Source organism: Apostichopus japonicus, chromosome 6, assembly GCF_037975245.1.
Source record: "Apostichopus japonicus isolate 1M-3 chromosome 6, ASM3797524v1, whole genome shotgun sequence".
Classification (NCBI taxonomy): Eukaryota; Metazoa; Echinodermata; class Holothuroidea; order Aspidochirotida; family Stichopodidae; genus Apostichopus; species Apostichopus japonicus.
Genome location: NC_092566.1, coordinates 14,902,133 through 14,927,376, shown reverse-complemented (window position 1 = coordinate 14,927,376; position 25,244 = coordinate 14,902,133). Strand labels below are relative to the sequence as shown.

Sequence of the window (25,244 nt, the reverse complement as noted above, 5' to 3'; positions counted from 1 at the left end):
AGTTTGGCCCATTACCCCATAAAGGATACCAATATAACCCTACGTGGCTATTCAGGTGAAAAGGTGCCTGTGATAGGGAGTATTGTAGTCACGGCAAAGTATGGAGGTTCTAGTTGTAGGATGGATTTATTGGTTGTCAAGGGAAGCCGTCCATCCCTTTTCGGCAGAGACCACTTGAGTAAAATCAAACTAGACTGGGAGAATATTTTTGTGGTATCTGAGCCAAAACCAGCAAAGTTTGGAATCCAAAATTTGGGGAATCCTGTGTCACCAACCTTGGAAAATTTGTTGAGTCATAATCAGAAAATATTCTCATCAAGGGAAATGGGTATTAAGGGATTCTCTGCTAGGTTGAGGGTGAAAGCAAAAAGTACACCCAAATACCAAAAGAGTAGGCCAGTGCCTTACTCATTGTTGTCAAAGGTGGAAAATGAATATGAGAAACTTATCAAGAATGATATAGTTACCCAAGTCAACTATAGTGAATGGGCCTCACCAGTTGTGCATGTACAGAAGGGAAACGGTGAAATAAGAGTATGTGGAGACTACAAAGCTTTGAATGAATGTATTGAAGATGAGGGATACAAATTACCAAATACTAATGATTTATTTGCAAAACTGGCACAGGGAGGTACACACCCTAAGGTATTTTCAGTGCTTGATTTATCTGGTGCCTTCAATCAGCTGTTTCTTGATGACGAATCAGCTAGGCTCCTAGTAATGAATACACATAAGGGGTTACTGTCACCAAAACGTTTGTGTTATGGGGTGAAAACTGCACCAGCTATTTTCCAGGAAACGATGGACAAAATATTATCTGGATTAGACAATGTATTTTGTTACATAGATGATATCTTGATTGCAACTGAGAATGAGGATAGTCACCTCAAGGCCCTCGATGCAGTGTTTGCGAGGTTAAACATGCACAATGTTCGGCTGAATGGCACAAAATGTCAATTCATGAAATCAAAGATCAGGTATCTTGGTCATGAGCTCACCAGTGAAGGTGTGAGCCCTTTGCAGGACAAAATCGAGGCCATACAAAAGGCACCTCGACCAACCAATGTATCTGAATTGAAGTCCTTTCTGGGCATGGTGAACTATTATGGCAAATTTGTAAGGAATCTCTCTTCTCAGATGCAACCATTGTATGCCCTACTGCAACACAACATTAATTGGGTCTGGAGTGATGACTGTGAGCAAGCTTTTGTTAATGCAAAGAATGCTTTAGCTAGTAATCAGGTGCTCACCCATTTTGATCCAAATAAACCTCTAGTGTTGAGTGTGGATGCTAGTCCATGTGGACTTGGAGCTGTTTTGGGCCATCGATATCCAGATGGTTCAGATCGCCCCATAGCATATGCCTCTAGGACATTGAGTCAGACCGAGAAGAATTATGCCCAAATCGAAAAAGAGGCTCTTGCCATTACTTTTTGGATCAAGAAATTCCACTTGTATTTGTATGGCACTAATTTCACACTTATCACAGATCACCAACCGTTGACTAAGATCTTCGGACCAAAACATGGTATCCCGGCTTTGGCGGCAGCTCGGATGCAGAGATGGGCAGTGTTATTGTCCGCATATCAGTACAATATTGAGTATCGCTCTTCTGCAAAGAATGCAAATGCAGATTTGCTCAGCAGACTCCCAGTTGGGGAAGCCTCCAGTGGTGACCCAGAGGAGTATTTTGTTTTTGAGACAGTCCTAATGGAAACCCCTATTACTGCGACTGAAATTTCAAAACATACAGACAAGGACCCAGTTTTAGCCAAAGTTTTAGAGTTTACTCTATCTGGCTGGCCAAATCATTGTGTGGACCCTGCCATACAACCATACTTCACACGCAGAGATGAGCTATCCCTGGAGGATGGATGCCTTATTTGGGGGCGTAGAGTAATTATTCCATCCAAATTGCATGAGCTTATCCTAGTGAACTTCATGAATGTCATCCGGGCATGAGTCGGATGAAGGCACTTGCTAGGTGTTATGTATGGTGGCCAGGTTTAGACAAGGATATTGAGGATAAAGTTAGGCTGTGCACGCAATGTATACAAGTGCAGAAGGCGCCTAACCCTGAACCATTGCTGTTATGGCCATGGGCCACACAGCCGTGGCAGCGGGTTCACATAGACTATGCAGAGGTCAACGGTCAGAATTTCTTGCTAGTGGTGGATAGCCATTCAAAGTGGTTGGAGGTATTACCAATGAATACCACAACAAGTACTGCCACGATTAATGTTTTGAGAACACTTTTTGCACGTTATGGGTTACCCATTCAGCTAGTAAGTGATAATGGTCCTCAGTTTAGATCTGAGGAATTTCAGAACTTTCTGAAGTCCAATGGTGTGGACCATACTCTCACTCCTCCATACCATCCAGCTATGAATGGGCTTGCAGAACGCAATGTTCAAACTTTCAAGAATGCTTTTGCTAAGTCAAGTGGGGAGACATTGGGTCACAAGGTAGCTAATGTTTTATTTACTCTTAGAAATACCCCGAACACAACTACCGGGAAAACTCCATCAGAGTTATTTCTTAAGAGATCCCCAAGGACTAGGCTCTCTTTAGTGAAACCTAGCCTGCAGAGGAATGTGGAAAAGAGACAGGATGCTGCAAAACAGCAAAGGGACCGCAGTTCATCAGTGCGGCAGTTCGACCTTTATCAACCAGTGAGGGTGCGAAATGTGAGAGGGGGGAAGGATCGATGGATTCCTGGTACCATAGTGAAAGTCAAGGGGCCTCGTACATATATTGTTAGGATCCCTGGCAATAATCGTAGGTTTGTACACTCAGATCATCTTATCCCTGACGATACTGGTGCAAATGCTATGGCTGGAAAACCAAACATCAACTCCCCTATGGATGCTGATGTTGTGCCAGTTCCAGTTAATGTACCTCAGACAACTAGGGAATTAGGGCAGAGCTCTAACTTGGATCAGCCAGGACCTTCCACCACATCCCCAGTAGTATCTGGTAGTCCTGTCCACACAGGTCAAACCCCAGTTGTGGCAGCAGAGTCACCTGCACCATCAGCTACAGTAACCAGGTCAGGCAGAGTTGTCAGACCACCCAAGAGGTTAGAGATTTAACTATACCCTCAAGTTGTTAGTTTTGTTTGTTTGATTTGATAAAAGATTGATTGATTTAATAAAAGTTGAGTTGTTTAATGAAGAAAAATATTTGATTGTTTCATCATCTGGTAGGAAGGAGTGTTATATATCAGTATCACGCCATCTATTTTGGTAAAGTTGTTGTGACCTGCATGTGACCTGATGAAAATAAACAGTTCAATATGGCCGCATGTGCTGTAAACACTTAGCATTTTGTCTTCTTGTTATATCGCTAGGAATCAGGATAATCCTCCATTAATCCAGGGTATAACAATATCAATTCGTAATTTTGAGAATTGGTCTTTCTCGTGGACGGTGGGACGAGTCGCTGGTGGAGGTCTTGTCGAAAAGTCTCTTCCAAGTCTCTGTTCATGAATAATGTATCTATAGTTTACATAGTAAATCTTCAGCTCTTTCTCGGTACCAACACCCAATTATCAGCATCACCCGCTAGGATACATACACAGAAAATGTTCTTCTTTGTGAACGACATATGTGAAGATTATGATCTTCTCTTTTGTTCAAGGAAATGTTTTTCTGTTCGATTAAGCCAATACTGTAATGATAGTTAAGGTGATACTTTTTGAAAGTAACTGACAGTTTGCCATATTTGTCTTTTTAAACCTCTACATAAAGATACCGTTCAGGCTTTGCTGCTTCAACGCAGCTTGAAATGGTAAAATGGTATCAAGGCTGCACATAAAAATTGTAGTATTAAATTTAATGGCATTGAATAGACCTATGAGAAAGAAAAAAGACAACGTTGAAAAGACATTAGTTATAGTCTGATGACAAACCTTCCGATTGAACCAAACGAATCTTGACTCCTCGTAAAATTTGAACATTCCGTACTTGGGGTCCAGAATTTCTCTCATGATCAGCATGAAGAATTCCTGAGAATAAATGTAGAAATCATCAGGTAAACTTTGAAGCTCATATTTTATAACCAGAGATTTACTCTTCGTCAAAATGGATGGTTGTGAGTTTATCAAGACACTGTGACTACCATTGAAGTATATATACAACTGGACCGACTATGTCACTTAGGAGACGCACAAGAAAACGTACCAGCCATGGAGGGTCATGTGACGTGCTCCCTTGTAGCACTCAACTCTTATAGTACTCCTTGAATGTATATTCTACAACAACTAATGTTACGTTGTCCTAGCTATTCCATTCCTGGTGGAATCTAGCTAAGTGGTACATTTTGCCCAAATTTTTACCGCAGTTTTCAAGTTTCTTTGAAACAATCGATCTGGAGCTGGAAGGCACATAGATTATCGGGACTCTACACGATATACACAGACACGAGAAGCAGACAACAGGCTTTGTTGTTCCTTAGCAACACAAGTCTCCCTGTCGTTTTTTGCATGTAACAAGCGGGCAATATGATAGGAGTGACCGCCATAAGCAATCTATAACAGTACTCTAACAGGAGATGTTCGAATGGTAGCCTGGGGTGCATTTCCGAAACAGAGAAATTAAAACTCTGATTGCTTCAAACTGACCAAAGGGTATATAAATATGTAAGTAGCACCTGTGAGCACGTCACATGATACTCCAGGGTTTGTACGGTCTCCTCTCTGTGGTGCAAGCCTTACAGATCATATAACATTTTGATGGTGACTGCAACATGTGGGTGAAGTTCACTACAATGGTCACAAGCCTCTACAGTAGTATTTAATACCCAATACAACTACAATTTTTTTTTGTAGGGTCACCTTTTCTGTATTGATGAATATTAAATGACTATTCATATTCTCAGTGGTGTTCACAAGGTGGGAAAGGGGAGGGGATGGGAATGGTCCTCTTACCTCCATCGAGGAAAATGCTTCATTCAGGAGATTTCTTTTTAAAATTGGGGAAGAATTAGACCACTCCTCTGGGTGTACACACCAATTATATTCAACCTAAAGACAAAGGTGCAACAGTATTTATTACAACAACATCATTATAGATGTAATGTTTAACATGGGTCTAAATATCATTCAGAATGCATCCCAAGCATATAAAAAAAATTATCTCAGTAACACCAATGGTAATGAGAGACTAACTGGGAAAATTTACAAACAGTATGAGTCACTTTCTAAGGAGACATCCCTATCAATATTACAAAGAGCATGTGATTGTACAGTGGCTTAATAGGGCCATGGGGGGGGGGGAGGATAGGATCCCAGATCTCAAAAAAATTTTTCTCAAACTTCAAAAGTCAAAAAAAAAAAAAATTCTTTCCTATGTCTCTATTAAGCCACCGTATGATTGTAATGTGACGATTACATATTTTGTGTAAAAGTAAGTTGGCCTGATGTTTCGATCCTAGCAGGATCTTCTTCAGAGGCTAAATGACAAATAACAGTAACAGAAGGGACAAAAACACACACAGAATACAGACAGGTTAATGAGCATGGTGAACACAATGAGATAGATGAAAGGGGATTATAAGTAGACAAGGGATGGAGAGAAGAAAGCAACAGAGGAAGAGGAGAGGTAGGACTTTTTAAGTCAAAAGTTTGAGATAAAAAGTCAAACATTTTGAGATTTGGGGACCCATTCCCCCCCCCACACCTCTTATGTCCCTATGAAGTCTCCTACTTTTATTCCCTATTTTTTCGGTATGGGGGAACAAAACTGTGAAGTGGCCAGTTTAAGCCATTTCCCCTTTTTACCTAACCCCCTTTGCGGCCCTCCCAGACTTTAGTTAAGACTTAAACTTCGCCTTACTTTCTTGACCCCTCCAGCATCTATGGCCTCTTCTCCGCGAAAGGCAATTCTCAGGGGTTTCTTGAAATCTTCGGGTTTGACCTGGGATAGCTGTTGGATGGTGCTCGCGACTATGTTTCTCCGGTCTATCTCCAGGACCAGCCAAGGGACCTCGCTGATGATGTCCGAGGCGGATCCCATCAGAAGTTGCATGACGTTGGTATGTTGCACCTTCTCCATGGCAAGCTTTTCAGAGAGATGCATTATGGACAATAGTTAATATGTTGTTTTTAGGAGGTATTAATCTTTTTTTTTCTTTTTCCTATATAAAATTTATTTTTCTCGTTTTTCCTTTGTAAGGGACCAGACTCGAAAACTTATCTTACTTCTGGTCCCACTGCCTCATTGCTATAACTATGTATTAAGGAACTTTTTTTCATTGTGATTTAATGGCAGAAATAAACGAAACGAAACATGTGGTTTGTTTACACAGATACATGCAACTACTGTTAAATATCTTTTGTTCCAAACAGAGGAGTCAAACTATAGCAGCCAGTATTAATTAAACAACCAAGTACAGCATATTTTAGCAGGGGGAAAATAGAAAATTATCGAGTAAAAGCATTATTCAAATTCTATATTATGGCAATGGGCCTTTTTCATCTGGTACAGCACTCTCAATTGCTATTAAAATAACCATTTTTCTCAGAGAGATAGCACAGACCACGTGCTATTCAAAATAACCATTTGTTTGGTATAGCATGGCTGATACAATCATTCAAACTGGCATTTTCTTTTATCGTAGCCACAATTGCTCTTTGTATTTTTAACATTCTATTACCAACACTTAATCTGTAAGGTGCTATCCAAAACTAAAAAGAGTCACAGTACAATAAAATATCTGTTAATGCTTTTAGTATTTTAATCCATTCTACGATGAACACTTAATCTGAAAGGTGCTATCCAAAACTTAAGAGTCACAATACAATAAAATAGCTGTTAATGCTTTTTGTATTGTTAACATTCTATTACCAACACTTAATCAAAAACTTAAAAGGGTCACAGTACCGTTTTTGTATTTTTAACATTCTATAACCAAACTTAATCTGAGAGGTGCTATCCAAAACTTAAAGAGTCGCAATATACTATAAAAAAGCCGCAATTGTGTTTTGTATTTTTAACATTCTATGACCAACACTTAACCTGAAAGGTGATATCTAAAACTTAAAAGAGTCACAATACTATAAAATAGCCGCAATTGTGTTTTGTATTTTTAACATTCTATGACCAACACTTAATCTGAAAGGTGCTATCCAAAACTTAAGGGAGTCACAGTACAATAAAATAGATGCTAATGCTTTTTGTGTTGTTAAAATTCTATAACCAAACTTAATCTGAGAGGTGCTATCCAAAACTTAAAGAGTCGCAATATACTATAAAATAGCCGCAATTGTGTTTTGTATTTTTAACATTCTATGACCAACACTTAACCTAAAAGGTGATATCTAAAACTTAAAAGAGTCACAATACTATAAATAGTCACAAATGCTCTTTGTATTAACATTCTATTACCAACACTTAATCTGAAAGGTGCTATCCAAAACTTAAAAGAGTCACAGTACAATAAAATAGCTGTTAATACTTTTGCATTTTTAATCCAATTCTATGATCAACACTTAATCTAAACGGTGCTATCCAAACACCAAGCAGACATCATTTTCTTATGGAAACTATTACAAAATAGAAAGAAAAAGTTTAAATACATCACAAATGACCCTTGACCTCTTACCTGCATTTGTATGAGGGCATCGACGTGCAACATGTGACTTTTAGTCAGAACATCAAATACAAAGGGAAAGTCACAGAATGTGAAAGGTTTCAACACAAGCTGCGGTGAAAACTAAAAATGTGAAGAAAAGAAAAGTTTTTCAATGTATTTTGTTTTTTTAATTTCTTGAAGGGGCATGGGGAGTGGGTGGGGTTTTTTGTGGGGAGGGGAGGGGTTCGTGGAAGGAGCAGTCAACAGTGAGCAAGGTTTAAAATACTTGTGATGCAGTCAATACAGCCTTCAACTGGTGTCTAGTTTACTCTGTTTCATTCTGTTCATAGTGTTTACGATAATGTAGGACTTTCTGCAGTCGACGAGGGATCTGAAAAACTTGTATTTGTTGAAATAGAGAAATGAAACAAATAAAATGGAAAAATAAAAAAACTGCTATAAATGAATTAACTAAGGCAGCTAGCTGTGCTTTATAACATTAGATTTCTATACAAGTTGATAGAGGACTTCTCTCAGGGATTTAGGATATAAGCTAGAGACTGACTAAAGAAGCATTTTAACAACGTATCGTTAGAATCGACTAACTGGAGTGAAAGAAATGGACATTCCTGTATACTCTACTGACCTTTAGTGAGCAAGGGTGGAGTGGGAATGGGGGGGGGGAGTAGTGGGTGCTCATCAATAGGCAGAGCCAACTTTTGAAGTATGTGTCTCCCAAGAGGAGTGAAAATTGGACGGTTCGCGATCACTCTGGTTAGATGGATCGTTACGAGACAAAACTCGAAGCAAACTTACGGCATCCTGACCTCTGATCTTTTGGAACCAGATTATGAAATGTTCCCTCAGGTCGAGAAGATCCGATAATTCGTTGATGTAAAAAAAGTTGAAAGGAATTATCTCGTGATTGTCATTGTTGACCTGGAAACCGGAAAAAGAAAAAGAGAGAAAAGTTTAATTGAGCTGAAGAACTTAATGGAAAGATCCACAATTTCCTGGTCCTAATCTCCTTTCCCCCATCACCTAGACGACCTTTCGTTAACCTTCTGGTCTTGTAAAGTTGCCACCGACTAATAAAAGACCGGACTGGACAGTCAGTTGAGCAAAATGACTTGAAATTCAGAGGTCAATGGTCTGAATCCTATTCTTGCCAAAACTGCCAAGTTTTGCTCTTTGCCTCATTTATATCTTGGATGAACAAAAAAGCTGTGTTCTAAGTCAATTCCAGCAATTTCACCAGTAACACATAGATTGGAGACATTTCTATATCCATGCATCAATTGGTATGGAGGAGAATGAAACCCCAAACATCTGTTGCTCCAGAATGAAGATCTCCAAGGGCAACCAAAATGAAGTTACCATTCACAAAGCTCATTTGAAAAAGCATAAATAAATATATAGAAATATAAAATCTGTTATGAACACTAAAAATAGGCAAGTCCTTGTCATGTTCCTCTTTTGTTATGACACTTGAAAGAAAAGTCCAGGTCAAAATTTCTTTTTGATATGTTTAGAAGGAACATAATCAAAGCATTCTGGTGAAATTTGCATTCAATTCCTATGTAACCTTTCTGAGATATTGACAGTTGAAGTTGTCCCCTTTCGTACCAAAAGTGAACTTGGAGCAAACAGGTGTGATGTCATTTTGCACTATGATAAATGATGTTTTGTTTTCCTTTAAGATTTACATCTAGTTTTATACACCACAATTGGATGCTTCCATAATGTGAATGTACCAAAGGTATTGGTATTTTATTAACTTCACATCCCCTTTAGACAAACTAGTAACCCTATGCAATCCAAGGTCAAATCAATAGACTGAGAAATAGAGAAAAAACAAAACATTATTTGTCAGTGTGCAAGTATGCAACCACACCTGTAACATATCAAAAAGAAATTTTGATCTGGACTATTATTTTAATGATCGCCAACATTCTGCAGCAAGAAAGTAAGCTGAGGGTTCAAATGAAACATGTTTGGCAAAGAGCTCAATTATTCACTTTGACACCACTACAACAGCAGCACCCACATCAAGGACACTAACAACAAAACAATGGAACCACAACAGCAACAACAATTTCAAAGGCGGCACCTACACTAAAAACAAAGTCACCATCACCAACAATTTCAACATCAGATTCGACAGCAACACCAACATCGACACCATCAAAACACACCACCACTCTCTTCAACACCAACACCATCAAAAGCACCACCAACATTGACACCACCACTCCAACCAGCAACAATCAAACCACCGCCACCAATGATTTGAATAGAACATCAGCACCACCACCAACATCAACACCACTATTAACAATGGTATGAACATCAGAAACAACATCAGCATTAACAGCACAACCAACATAAACAGCACCACCTCTACTACCAGCAACAGCAACAAAACGACCATCAACAACAACATCAACAGCGCAACCAACATCAACAGCACCACCACTACTACCAGCAACAGCAACAAAATGACCATCAACAACAACATCAACAACAACAGCATCAACAGCACTGCCAACATTGTCATTAGCACTAACATCCACACCACCACAAACCGCAGCATCCACCAAAACAGAATCAACAACACCACCAACAACACCATCTACATCACCACAAGGACCTATAAGCAACTGAAAGAAAAGATGTGAGAGCATCTATCTTTAATGCAGCTTAGAAAGTAAAAGCAAGGTTAAAGTTGCATCTCAGAAGGTCAATTCCAAGACCACACAGCTTCAACTATAGCACGAACATAGAAAAAGACAATTTGAACAAAATAAAGGTGATTCTTACTGTGTTCAGTTGCTGTAGTACTTGCATGGCTACAATGAAGTCATCTTCATTCCTCTCTGCTTTTGTCTTCAGCTGCTCCACGATGCACCTCTGATATACTTTGACGACTCTACGGAAATGACGAGGTTGACATCCAGACCACCAAGCCACTGTCGTGGGAATAAGGTTCAAAAGATGAAGAGAAGATGTCAAAAAAAGAAATAATAAGTGAGCAAAGATATGGATAATAGTTGGTGTTTGCCCATACAAATTTTGAAACCCAAAATAATTGCACCGACACCAAAATGATAAATGACAAACATCAACAGCACGAAGAGCAATGACTCCACAAACCACAATGTCAACGTTTATTTTTTTTCGAAGAAAAAAATACATGAATATCAAACGAAGAAAATATGAACATCAGAATCAACAAGATCAGCATCAACAGTACCATCAACATCAACAGCATCAACAACACAACCACCATCACCAACAATGTGAACATTAGTATCAACAAGATCAGCATCAAAAGCACCCACCCGCACATCAACAGCATCAACAACAGCATCAACAACACAACCACCATCACCAACAATATGAACATTAGTATCAACAAGATCAGCATCAAAAGCACCCACCCACCCACATCAACAACAGCATCAACAACACAACCACCATCACCAACAATATGAACATAAGTATCAACAAGATCAGCATCAAAAGCACCCACCAAGATCAACAACAGCATCAACAACACAAGCACCATCACTAACAATATGAACATTAGTATCAACAAGATCAGCATCAAAAGCACCCACCAACATCAACAACAGCATCTACAACACAACCACCATCACCAACAATATGAACATTAGTATCAACAAGTTCAGTCATAAAAAGCACCCACCAAGATCAACAACAGCATCAAAAACACGACCACCATCAACAGCAAAATGAACATTAGAATCAACAAGTTCAACATCAACAGGATCACCAGCGTTCGACACCACCATCGACGAAAGCACCAACAGGCCTGCCTGGAATAGATTTCCAATTTTGCACGGCCTCTCCACGACGCTGGGGATCCTGTTGAATGGAATACATGAACAAAGCATGCAGGTACTCACTGAGCACTTTGCAAGCTACGGTCTGCAGTTTGCTGAGACACCTGGCTAACCCTAACGCCATCTTGATCGGGAACAGAGTTTTACTGTCGTCGTGAAGGGGAAATTCCATCAGTAGCAGGTACAATCGGAGGGCTTCTATGTCTGGCGGTGACATAGGAAGACTGGGAAATAAACTGTTCTCCATCACGTTACAAATCTGAAATAAAATATTACGTAAATTGGAGTGATTCAAAATAACAGGTTATCCATGATGAGCGGTGTCAAGTCCTTGTGTTTAGTCAGTATTAAATACACAAGGAGAGGCTTTTTTGGGGGGAGGGGGGGTGGCAGAGGCTGTTTGATACGACTGAGAGTTACATGGAGAGAACCAATAAGCAGGATACTATGTATATGCACACATGTAATGTAAACATCTCAGTCTCTAGTTTACAACATCAAATATATCTGAAACAGAGGGGAGGCAGAGGGAAATGGGAGGCAGAGGGGTAAGGAGGGAGAGGGGAAAGGGAGGCACTGAGGAGAAAGGGTGACAGAGGGGAAAGGGAGGCAGAGAGAAATGGGAGGCAGAGGGGTAAGGAGGAAGATGGGAAAGGGAGGCAGAGGGGTAAGGGAGGCAGAGGGTAAGGGAGGCAGGGGGGTAAGGGAGGAAAAGGGGAAGGGAGGCAGAGGGGTAAGGGAGGCAAAGGGGAAAGGGAGGCAGAAGGGAAAGGGAGGCACTGAGGGGAGAGGGTGACAGAGGGGTAAGGGAGGCACTGAGGAGAAAGGGTGACAGAGGGGAAAGGGAGGCAGAGGGGTATGGGAGGCAGAGGGTAAGGGAGGCAGAGGGTTAAGGGAGGCAGAGGGGTAAGGGAGGCACTGAGGAGAAAGGGTGACAGAGGGGAAAGGGAGGCAGAGGGGTAAGGGAGGCAGAGGGGAAAGGGAGGCACTGAGGAGAAAGGGTGACAGAGGGGAAAGGGAGGCAGAGGGAAATGGGAGGCAGAGGGGTAAGGAGGAAGTTGGGAAAGGGAGGTAGAGGGGTAAGGGAGGCAGAGGGTAAGGGAGGCAGAGGGGTAAGGGAGGCAAAGGGGAAGGGAGGCAGAGGGGTAAGGGAGGCAAAGGGGAAAGGGAGGCAGAAGGGAAAGGGAGGCACTCAGGGGAAAGGGTGACAGAGGGGTAAGGGAGGAGAGCCATGGCATGGGAGAAAAATGGAAATGGAGAGGAATGGAATGGAAGAGAAATGGAAGAGAAAGGGATGAGAAGATAAATGGGAGGGAAAAAACAGAGGGGTAGGTGAGAGAATGGGGGCAATGCAGGGGAAGGAAAATGGAGAGAAAATGGAAAGGAGAAGGGAAAGGGTAAGTGAGGGAGGGGGACAGGGGCCAATTGGCCTACCAGCATATTGCCTTGTAACCGGTACATAAGTGGGTCTCAGGAGGAGGAGGAGGAGGAGGAGGGTGCAGCCAGGTGACAATATCCTCTCGGTTGCAAATGGTGCTAGTTTCCCATGAGGCACCAACTCTGCAGCTTGTTTCAAGGTTTCCTGTTTCATAGTTTGAATCACTGAGTTGGTAGTTATTTATGCCACTGTCCAGCCTGGGAGGAGGAAGGGGCAGAGGGACGGGGAAGAGGGATGGGGAAGGGCACAGAAGGGGGTTTCAAAAATCACCGATTTGTGCTACTGTCGCATAGGGTTTAGCAGCGCAAGTAATTACTGTATATATCTTCAATAACATCTCTACGTCTATGTTTACAACATTACAAAACAGATATATATGCTATAAAGAAAATCAAAACACACAATTAATGAACACATATAAAAAATACATCACTTGCATGATTATAGAGATAGAGTACACTCGGTCATATTGTTTCCATGCCAGTTAGGTGTGATCAATGGAAAAAATATGACCAGATAATATAATTTAATTAAATCAAATCAAATGTCTGGCTATGTGGGGCTATCAACGAATACTTGAAAGGTTTTATGTTTCCCTAACGGTTAGGCAGGCGCGTAGCAAGGAATTTGCCAAGGGAGGGGCAAAACTGTAGGCAAACTATCAGAGCCATTGGTTCGCGCGAAGTGTACAAGAAAAGTTTGGCTGTAAGTGCCTCCCAGATCACTGGAAATGGCACTTCCCAGGCCTTGTAAGTTGCATCTTAGCATTTTCTCTTTTGAAATTACTAGCGATATCATAAAAACATACAAAGAAAATATGCTCAAGGGGGAGCGACTGCCCCCTTTGCCCCCCCCCTAGCTACATGCCTGCGGTAAGGATGTGAAGTCATCCTCTCAGCTACAAGTTACTATAACATTTGAATGACCGGACATAAATGAGAATAGAATTAATGTAAAAATTTATATAAATTTGATATAAAATGTCTATACATACACAAAGAAAATGCTGTTTGGCTTTGGTCGTGTGCAGCTTACTGAATGAGGTTCTGGCCAGGTCCAGATCGACTCCATGGTTCTGCCGACTACTTCCAAAGTGTTCATTATTTCTGGTGTAAAAGAAATACCACAAAAATTAATAAATAAATAAAATGATGTTCATAAAATAGAAATCATCAGAATAAAGGGTTAATCAACGGTCTAGCATGCGTTACTCACAGGATTAATGCACAATCGGGGGATAATGCAAGCGATGCACGAGGGCAGAGCCCGAGTGCATCCAGCGATAGCATTAACACTCGGAGTGCATTAATCATGTGAGTAACGCACGCTAGACCGTTGATTAACCCCGTTCATTCATACACTACCATTTGTGTGGGGAAAAAATTATAAAACAAAACATTTTTGGTTACATATAACCAAAGATTTATTAAAGTGATGCCCGGTAATTTTACCATGCGTTACTCACAGGATTAACCACGGTCAGCTGACCTGAATGGACCAATAGGATTTAGGAATCTTTACTAAGTATGAATGAATAATAATTATAGCAGAAATTATTTCAGTCCAGCAATAAATGAAGTTCATTATTAAAAACTAAACACAAAGCAAATTAAAGTAGCGACTAAGTTTGCAGCAAAATTTGGATTAAAGAAAAGTGTTGATAGCGTCAATGTGTAGCACTCCGGCAAGAAAGAAAGCAAAAACACAATAATGCTACAACACCAATTTCCTAGTAGATTATTATTATTATTATTATTTACCAGATTTATATAGCGCTCTTTTCATGCTTAAGCATGTTCAAGAGCGCTTTACAATGACAACAAAATGACAAAACCCTTCGAATATGAATATGACAAATAAAAGTGACACATCATAAATAATGATATAAAAAAATATATATATACAAAGGAATAATTTTTAAAGCAATATAGATTTACAGAGAAATTCCTAAAATGAAAAAGTGAGTTTTAAGTAATTCTATGTAACAAATGGACAAAATCACTTAAAATATGAATACGAAAAATAAAATGGATGCAGCTTGAATAATAATATAAAAATATATATAAATATATATATATACCAAGGAAAAATGTTACAAAACAATATAGATTTACAGTGGAATTCCTAAAAAGGAAAAGTGAGTTTTAAGTAATTTCTTAAAAGTGGCTAATGTTTTGGCATCACAGATATTATTTGGCAGTGCATTCCAGATATGAAGATATGAAGAAAAGAAAAATGAGCTTTACTTTTTTAAGAAAGACCTGTTTAGGCAAGACGCCGATGAGAACAGGTCCTGCAGCTCCTTCTTGACGTCCTCATCAAAGACGGAATCGACGATGCGCGAGATGAAATCTTCGTCGATCACCGTCGTTTGCTTCCAAGCTGGAAATTCTCGGTGGTCCAGCTGCGCTACTGCGTGCTGAGTGTGCAAAAGAGAACCAAATTGTCGGTCAAGCATCGTCCGATACTTGATTTAAAAAATGAAGATAACATTAAAAAAAACCAATGACAAATGTCTTCTCGTAACCTATCGCACGTGTGTACATTTTCCAATTTCAATACTGAGAAGGTAGTTACATAATCAACGAGTTCTACTTTTTCGTTAGGCTTTATTTGAGGATTCAATGAACGACAGGAATCAGACAAGGGGAGATCATTGTAACGAGACTTGAGTAAAAGCAAAGAAATATGAGTTTAGAACAGGATTCGAATCTGTGACCGCAGACGCTATGATCCCTGACTGAGATATCCAACTCTTAGTTGCCGAATGGCCATCTCCTTATAGAGGCGTTTCGTTGCTATGGGTGACGGTGCATACCGTTAAACCAGGGATCGTGCCCCAGTTTCATTTGTTACAACTCGGGAGGAAAAAACAGGAGGGAATTCAGAGAAATTCGGTATGAAATTAGTAAATGAAATTGGAGTGTGCACCCTGGAAACTTGAATAGTTATAATAGTTAGATTTATAAAGTGCAGACTTATTCACCGATAACGGTGCTCAAGGCCCATCACAATATTAACCTGGTCAACGATAACCTGTCAAATATAGAGATAATCCCCTCCACCATGGCAGCAGCTAAACAGAGCCCAACTGACAGTTTATCTTACAGGTCCTCCTATTTATATACCTGGTAAAAGAGAGGCAATGGAGATAAAAGTGCCTTGCCCAAGGACACAACGTTAATGATCTGGCCAGGATTCGAACCTGCAAATTTTAGATCCACTGCCTTCACCACTTGACCACAACACTCTCTCTTCAGACTACACAGTTATATCTCTATCTTGTTATTTTTTATTTCTCTATATTCTCTACGTATTGAGCGCCTAACGTATTCAAACCTTCTGCAGACATAAAATTGAAATTTTGTACTAACTTCGCCAAATCCGACTACACATAAGCAGTGGTTGCCGCCGGAATATATTGCACAGATGCTTCTTTGACCTGGACCGGGGGGATACCTCTGCCAGTTCCCTGCCACAGCCCCGGGGGAGGGCTGCACGTTACAGCGGGAGTCCAACTGTCCGAGCTGGCGGGATCGGTTGTCGCCGAAGCTGACAAGTTGGCCTGAGGATGCAATGTATGCTAGGGTGACGGCTCTGGGGAGAACAAGTTCAGGAAAAAGAGGTAGTTTCCTTTCCACAGCGCCATGAGCATGCTCAGCAGATAGACAATCATTTCAGTGACGATGTGGATATCACAAACTGGGATTATTTTGAGGTTAGATGAGTGTGGGTGGACAAATGGGAAAGTGAACAAATGTGAAGTTTGTATTATTTTGTATTTTTTTGAGGTTAGATGAGTGTGGGTGGACAAATGGGAAAGTGGACAAATTTTAATTTTGTATTATTTTGTATTCTTTGAGGTTAGATGAGTGTGGGTGGACAAATGGGAAAGTGGACAAAATGTGAATTTTGTATTATTTTGTATTTTTTGAGGTTAGATGAGTGTGGGTGGACAGATGGGAAAGTGGACAAATGTGAAGTTTGTATTATTTTGTATTTTTTAAGGTTAGATGAGTGTGGGTGGACAAATGGGAAAGTGGACAAATGTGAATTTTGTATTATTTTGTACTTTTTAAGGTTAAGATGAGTGTGGGTGGACAATTGGGAAAGTGGACAAATGTGAATTTTGTATTATTTTGTATTTTTTGAGGTTAGATGAGTGTGGGTGGACAATTTGGAAAGTGGACAAATGTGAATATTTGTATTATTTTGTATATTTTAAGGTTAGATGAGTGTGGGTGGACAAATGGGAAGTGGACAAATGGGAAATTTGTATTATTTTGTATTTTTTAAGGTTAGATGAGTGTGTGTGGACGAATGGGAATGCGGACAAATGTGAATTTTGTATTATTTGGAAGAAGGTACCACACAATGATTCATTTGTATATTAGTTTGTATTTTTTAAGGTTAGATGACTGTGGGTGGACAAATGGGAAAGTGGACAAACGTGAATTTTGTATTATTTTGTATTTTTTAAGGTAAGATGACTGAGGGTGGACAAATGGGAATGTCAAACTAAAGTATGTAGGGTGGAAGAAGGTACCGCACAATAATTCATTTGTATATTATTATTTTGTATCAATGGAGTCCTTGCGATATCTTGTGAGGGGGAGGGAGAGGGTTGGGGTTCGGAGCGGATAGTTGGTTTTGTGAGTGAGAGAGTTTCCATGTATCTGATTAACAAAATTTCTGACATCAAATTGAGCTGCAAAGAGCATTTCGTATTCATAACACATACTATCCATTGAGTTCCAAGGAAACAGCTCAGGGATATTCAGGAAAATTAAAAGGAAAAAGCTGTTTTTTATTGATAAGTACTTTACATTTATCGTGCGAAAGTTCTGAGGCATTAACTTAATATATCTCAGACACTGCATAATTGAACTTAATTTCAACATAATTGAACTTAATTTCAAACTCACAATTAAAGCATGTAATTTAAAGAAAAATATACCAAGTACCTGCCACATGAAATCTGGGTGACTTCCTTGTCCATCAGATCAAAGACTTTCTTAGGTCGTAGCTCGTTAGACACCTGGCCGTGCCCTAGTTGACCGTCGCAACCAAGGCCGCAGGTAAACACACCACCGTCCTGGATCGACAAACAAACAGACATACATATATACACACATTCAAAAGTCAAGCTTGTGTGTACTGTTTGAAGGAAGAGAAGTACCACAAAGCTATAAACAAGCACAATCAGATGAACCGAGCTAACCTGACAATTTGATCTCATTTAACAAATGGTCATGCATAGGAGACAGGATGTTAGGTTGTGGCCACTAATATGTTTTTCTGATTGAGGATATGTTCTCACTTGGAAGAACGCTGCACCGTGTTTTCAATCCTGTAGTTCTCCAAACCAAACTTTATCTCTGCAGACAGGCAAATGCCTATTGTGTGAAACTTCACCCCCCCCCCCACCCTCCTCTCCCCCTCAGCAAACTTCCTAAATTTAGACACGATGCCTTTAATAAAACTTTGCCCTCCTCTTCTCTTCTAGTTTTCAATGATAATTATTGTTGATCTTAAATGCAGGCTGCAGTCACTTCTAGGGTCCCTAACCTCCCCCAACCCCCCCTCTAGTATGGGGGCTAAAGACTCTACACAATCGTAACACTATTAAAGATCATAGCACGCTTAACAGATGCACTCGTTTCGAATGTGTCACAATTTTGTGGAAAACAAATAAATGAAATGAAAATGAAAATGAAATTTTGGACGTGCCAAAGATATATCGATACTATATGGCTGGGGTAAGAATGCCACTACCTGAACACCCCAATGGAAAGTGAAGTTCTAAAACTGAAAATCTAGTCACAGATACTCACAGAGGTTAACATCACAGTATGGTTTTATAGAGTCACAGACACTAACAGAGGTTAACATCACAGTATAGTTTTATAGAGTCACAGATATTCACAGAGGTTAACATCACAGTATGGTTTTAATAGAGTCACAGATACTCACAGAGGTTAACATCACAGTATGGTTTCATAGAGTTACAGATACTCACAGAGGTTAACATCACAGTATGGTTTTATAGAGTCACAGATACTCACAGAGATTAACATAACAGTATGGTTCTATAGAGTTACAGATACTCACAGAGGTTAACATCACAGTATGGTTTTTATAGAGTTACAGATACTCACAGAGGTTAACATCACAGTATGGTTTTATAGAGTCACAGTTACTCACAGAGGTTAACATCACAGTATGGTTTTGTAGAGTTACAGATACTCACAGAGGTTAACATCACAGTATGGTTTTTATAGAGTTACAGATACTCACAGAGGTTAACATCACAGTATGGTTTTATAGAGTCACAGTTACTCACAGAGGTTAACATCACAGTATGGTTTTGTAGAGTTACAGATACTCACAGAGGTTAACATCACAGTATGGTTTTATAGAGTCACAGATACTCACCGAGGTTAACATCACAGTATGGTTTTTATAGTCACAGATACTCACAGAGGTTAACATCACAGTATGGTTTTATAGAGTTACAGATACTCACAGAGGTTAACATCACAGTATGGTTTTTATAGAGTTACAGATACTCACAGAGGTTAACATCACAGTATGGTTTTATAGAGTCACAGATTCTCACATAGGTTAACATCACAGTATGGTTTTATAGAGTTACAGATACTCACAGAGGTTAACATCACAGTATGGTTTTATAGAGTCACAGATACTCACATAGGTTAACATCACAGTATGGTTTTATAGAGTTACAGATACTCACAGATGTTAACATCACAGTATGATTTTATAGTTACAGATTCTCACAGAGGTTAACATCACAGTATGGTTTTATAGAGTAACAGGTACTCACAGAGGTTAACATCACAGTATGGTTTTTATAGAGTTACAGATACTCACAGAGGTTAACATCACAGTATGGTTTTATAGAGTCACAGATACTCACAGAGGTTAACATCACAGTGTGGTTTTATAGAGTCACAGATACTCACAGAGGTTAACATCACAGTATGGTATTTTATAGAGTCACAGATACTCACAGAGGTTAACATCACAGTATGGTTTTATAGAGTCACAGATACTCACAGAGGTTAACATCACAGTATGGTTTTATAGAGTTACAGATACTCACAAAGGTTAACATCACAGTATGGTTTTGTCCACAGCTGATGTATTGCACACCTTGAGTTCTCATCCCTTTCAGTAAGAATGGGAAAGATTTCTCTGCATAGAAAAAAATAAAGTAAAAATAAAAGGAATCTCTTCAGTGATATACCAGGTTATAAACAGACCCAGCACTATTGAGAAGCAGGGGCAAACCTTTTAATGGTTGTCCAATCCTTTGGTTTTGGGACCACCAAACATCAGCTTTGGATGTCATCAGGCAGAGGACTAGTTGTTTACATCAAATTTAGGTTACATTTTAATCAACCAACGCCAAATAGGTCAAATGATATGGAGTCATCCTCCATCATATTAGATAATAATAATATTTGCTTTTTGTATAGCGCTTTACACCAGCGATAGGTCTCAAAGAAGCGCTTTACAGACGTTTTATTACCCCTGGTCAATGATAACCTGTCCCAGAGACAATCCCTCCAGTCGGCAGCAGTTATATACTGCGCCCAATGACAAGTTACCTCACAGGTACCCATTTAACCCCTGGGTGAAGAAAGGCAAGTGAGAAAAAAAGCATCTTGCGCATGGACACAACGTAATGAAATAGGTAGGAGTCGAACCAGCAATCCTTAGATCACGAGTCCAACGCCTTAGCCAGTTGGCCACCACTGTCTCACCAGAGATACTAAAAGACAACAACAATTAGTGGTAGGCATATGATCCCACCCAAAGTTTTACTTGGCCCAAAGCCTGGTGTTCTATTCACCAAACTTACACATCGGTCATTCTTTGTTATTTTTTGCTACATTCTTCCCCGACCACCGAATCTGACTATTAGGACGAGCAAATAGGTCGAGACTGGGTTGTCAGGTGGGAGCAGTGGCGGAGCTAGGGGTATAGGTATGGGGGGGGTGAGAATGGTTTGTAGGGGCGCTTTCGACACTATCTCAGCGGAGCACCACCATAGGTTGGCACCGAGCGTACAGTAATTTTTTGAGTAAAGATACTTCCTAGATTGCCGGAAATGACCCTTTCCGGGCCTTTCTAATTTGCAGATAATGTGACAAACGTCAATAGGAAGAAGAGAGCGCAATAAAAAAAAGTCAATATCGCGAATAAGTTAAAAGTGGTAAAAAGGTGAAAAGGGCGCCAGCAGTCCATTTGAGTCCGTCAGGGGGGGCATCCGCCCCCCTGGCTGTATGGACGCTCCGCCACTGCGTGGGAGAACTAGCAAAAACCCTTAAAACTTTCCACGGAAGTCTTAGAAACATCATGAGTATTAGAGGAAGTAGAATCAGTATGAGTACCTGTACAAGTACAAGGCTTTAAAGCGTGTGTACAAGCACTCAATCTCCCAATGTAGAAAACTGTACCACATTTCCACAAATGACCGACTATGAGGTACCGGTAGAGATCCTTGAGTGTCGGTACAGGGACCAGCAACTATGTTGTAAGTATCATGACTCAGTACCATGTGAGTTATCAGTCTGTTTTGCAACTACTTGAAGAATATTATTAAAAAATAGTCTGAAATCTAAGATTGACTGTGGAGACAAGGTTATCATCAACATTTATATTACAGGATGGGGCATTCGATATTATCTTATTTGATGAATAACATAAAAACTGGTATGGGTATGTAAAAGAAACTTTATTATTCTCTTGGAACTACGGACACACAAAAACTTATAATTCCGCCTGCACATGTAACTTTTGTGTAATATTAGACGAAAGAGAAACATCAACTTACTACCGTCGCAGTCGCCGAGCCCAAGTTGGCCATAACTGTTTTTACCCCATGCGAACATTGTACCCGAGCGGGTCAGCGCCATGCAGTGGTAACCGCCCGAGACGACCTGGACGATGGGCAACGTGCTGAGACTTGTCACCTCGCCCGGTTTCACGCAAAAGGGGGGTGAATTGCCGATCCCGAGCTGACCGTGGGTGTTGTCACCCCAAGTGAATATTCTACCGTCTGAAAACAAAAAAGATGAAGAAGTTTGAAACTTGGACGATAGTGAGCCTAACAATTAGAGTTGATAAGAGAGAAAGGTCCATTGAGGAGACAGTCTCATTATGTCTGTGTAGGTTGCAAAAGGGTTGTCCACTACTATACCCCAACCCCCCCCCCCCTCCCCCAATATCATGAAGGGCCTAGTCTACACTTAAACTAGTCTTTGACAGAATGTAACAAAACATTCACATTTGATCATTCAAGATGCAACCGTTTTTTCCAATTTAGTAAACACAAAAAGGCATGAATGCTTTCTTTTGATTCCACAACAGTTTTGAACTTCCCATCTCTGCCACCATGTTTAATATTGGGTAAAAAAACAAAAAAACTTTTTTTTTTTATTACATGGAGTGTCTCAATGGGATGTTCCAGGTTAGTAGGACAATAAGGCAATTTTCGATTCAATAAAAAAAAAAAAAAAAAAAAAATTGATCCAATACTTCTTTCTTAATTTTTTTTTATAGGAATCTCCTCGGTACTTTGCTAATCTTCATGTCAATAATTTCTCATACATTGGTGTCTTTATTCTGGAATCTCCACGCATATCTTCTCTTCTTTTTGTAACCTGTTAGTAATTTGTATTTTGGTATACTAGTAGAAAATTTGAAATTAGTGGCGAAACCATGACTACTCCCTTTTTGGTTTGAAGTCATGTGCATTATACTGTACTTTGTAACACACAGAATGATGTGTCCTCCCTCTGAGATCACCTTCTTGAATTTTCCGTAGCATGCAACAAAACAGTAACTACAGTAAGGACGCTTTAGCAAACACGATTGTGGGAGGAGCCCGCAAGGGGTCATGGATTACAACGTTCACATCAGGTGGCTTCCAATTTAACTCAAATTTGGAATCTTTTCAATTTAAAAATTCATTTCAGATGGGAAACCTGCAGACTGCTCTTGTATGAGAGACCCACATTACTATGACCTGGCCCTGGGAATCGAGCCCCGAACCTCCCGATTGCTAAGCCTCATTGATTCAAATGCCGCCACCTTTATCCACTCGGCCACAGCACCGGTTTCCACTTTCCATTGCACCAAATTGCATACCATCCGTTATTTATTGCATCATATTGCATGCCAGTGTGTTTCACTAAACGGTAAAGAGACTTCATTTATATCAAAACTGTAATATTAGAGTTATTGAATTTTGACTTTTCTAGCCTTTACAGAGAACCCAACAAATTCTTAAAGGTTCCCACACAGGCTCATTGGAAACCCTATCTCGGTAATGATCTTGAAAGAAAGCTGCCTATTAGTATAGTCTTTAGGTCGCTTTTTGGGCAAACTGTGTGTCACCATGGATACTGTACAAGAGATATTGTTTGTAAATTATCGTTAAATACCTTTCGTTAACAAAGCAGAGTGCATATCTCCACAGGACACCTGTACTACACTGTAAGAGTTCAAGGTTCGAAGCAATCTGTGAAATAAACGAGACGGAAATGGATTGATGACTTAGGATTTATGAAAAAATCAATTCTTCATAAAGAATGTTAAAATCAAGCTAAAGATTTCCTCAAGAAAAACAATTCCTTTATTGAAGGCATGACTTACAGTGTGTATAAAGATTTGATCATCTCTTCATTCTTGTTAAGATTCATCAGATGTTAAAATGACAGACAGTGCTGGGAATTGCTGTTGTTTACAGGGGGGGGGGGGGGTAAACGTGGGGAAGAAGGAAAAGAAAAAGAAGGAAAAAAGAGGGGAAGGGATGAGGAGGGGAGAACTGACCATTTATCCCCCTCTTCTCAAGGTGTTTGGAATTCCAAATGAAATTTTCTTGGACAGGTTTGAATGTACACAGACTTATTCAGTTCTGACGTTTGGACAGCCTTCAAAAGTCACACCCAGACGAAATGGCAGACTTTGAGTGTTTGTAAATCAATTGCTTAACAGCAGTACACTCCTTTCAAATGACTCCCGAGAACATAAATATTTTTTATCTCTACTGTACCTTGGTTTCCTTTTGTCTGCGATGCCATCCTGATCAAACCCGCATTGACCCTTGTTGTCCTGGCCCCAGCCCAAAACCTTTCCTTTTTCTGTCACGGCGAGATTGTGCGACAAGCCGCACGAGACCTGACAGATGAAGAAGGTCTCGAGGGCTGTGATTTGTTCTAAAATGAAAAGGAACAGAAAAGAGTAATTTCAAATCATTTTCGTAAGTTTCTTATCATCTCATTAAAACCAACAGGTTCTCTGATATAAATTACAGCATTATGTAAAGTATAGATACTTCCAAGCACAGCAGAAGGAACTAAAGTGAGAAACAAACTCAACCAATAGAGTCTGATCCAGGATTTTCAAATGGAGGGGATGTATGGTTTTGAAGTAGATGCCAATATCAGGCGGGGGGGGGGGGGGGTGAGGGGCAAGGGGTCGTCCCCCAGAAAGTAAAATGACATTTTAGACATGAATGGGGGAATTCTGAGGCACATTTTTAGAGTATAAATTTAGGTATTTAATTAGGTCTACAGGCAAGGTTGTGCTAATAACTACTTCTAATTTTTTTGGGGGGGAGGGGGCGCATGGTAATTCCTGACACCCCTTGATCAGTGTCTGACCACTATCATTTTACCTAAGGCTTGCTAAGGTGTGAGTCCTGGTCAGATCATTACGTTCTGCTTTGGGCAAGGCACTTCATCTCCAATGCCTCTCTTGACCCAGGTGTATAAATGGGGACCTGTGAGATAAATTGCCACTTGGGGCTCTGTTTAGCTGCTGCCATGTGGAGGGATTATCTCTATGTTTGACAGGTTATCACCGTTGACCAGAGTAATACCATAATGCCCCTTGAGCACCGTTATCAGTGGATATGTCTGCACTCTATTAATCTAATATTATTATTAACTGTATGATAATAATCATGATCTCGGGTAATATTATACTACTTTAGTAATGTACTGCGTGGTAATTACAGTAAATTTTGTAGGACACAAGCATCCTCTAGGTACACAGTCAAGTACAGATGATTCATGCCGTGGTCCTTATCTTAGCCCTTTGTGGTTACCGAAGACTTTATAAGCATGGCTTCCCTAACTGGGGTGCATGAACCCCCAGGGGATGCGTGAGTCCATCCCAGGGGGTCTCGTGAGAAGTTTCTGAAAGTCAAAACTACAGTACTTTTTGTTGAACTAAAATCTGATATATCATATAATTTAGTAATGTACAAAAGTCATACCTATCGACAAATTCTTTTCGCGTTCCATTCGCATATGTTGCCATAGTAGTACCGT

The 25,244-nt window shown here is 40.1% G+C and overlaps 1 protein-coding gene across 1 annotated transcript in view; it reads right to left on the bottom strand.

The window, feature by feature from the left end:
• Nucleotides 1-25,244, bottom strand: part of LOC139969077 (probable E3 ubiquitin-protein ligase HERC4) — a 44,235-nt gene that overhangs the window by 10,484 nt on the left and 8,507 nt on the right. Inside the window, exons 3-16 of the mRNA XM_071973839.1 lie at nt 23,963-24,125; nt 23,352-23,428; nt 21,740-21,964; nt 20,003-20,094; nt 17,841-17,971; nt 16,251-16,473; nt 15,123-15,295; nt 13,871-13,982; nt 11,502-11,697; nt 10,393-10,541; nt 8,389-8,511; nt 7,603-7,713; nt 5,835-6,059; nt 3,911-4,006 (exon numbers count right to left, since the gene is read on the bottom strand). Of these exons, the coding sequence (XP_071829940.1) occupies nt 3,911-4,006; nt 5,835-6,059; nt 7,603-7,713; nt 8,389-8,511; nt 10,393-10,541; nt 11,502-11,697; nt 13,871-13,982; nt 15,123-15,295; nt 16,251-16,473; nt 17,841-17,971; nt 20,003-20,094; nt 21,740-21,964; nt 23,352-23,428; nt 23,963-24,125 (2,096 nt within the window). The remainder of the gene's footprint in view (nt 1-3,910; nt 4,007-5,834; nt 6,060-7,602; nt 7,714-8,388; nt 8,512-10,392; nt 10,542-11,501; nt 11,698-13,870; nt 13,983-15,122; nt 15,296-16,250; nt 16,474-17,840; nt 17,972-20,002; nt 20,095-21,739; nt 21,965-23,351; nt 23,429-23,962; nt 24,126-25,244) is intronic.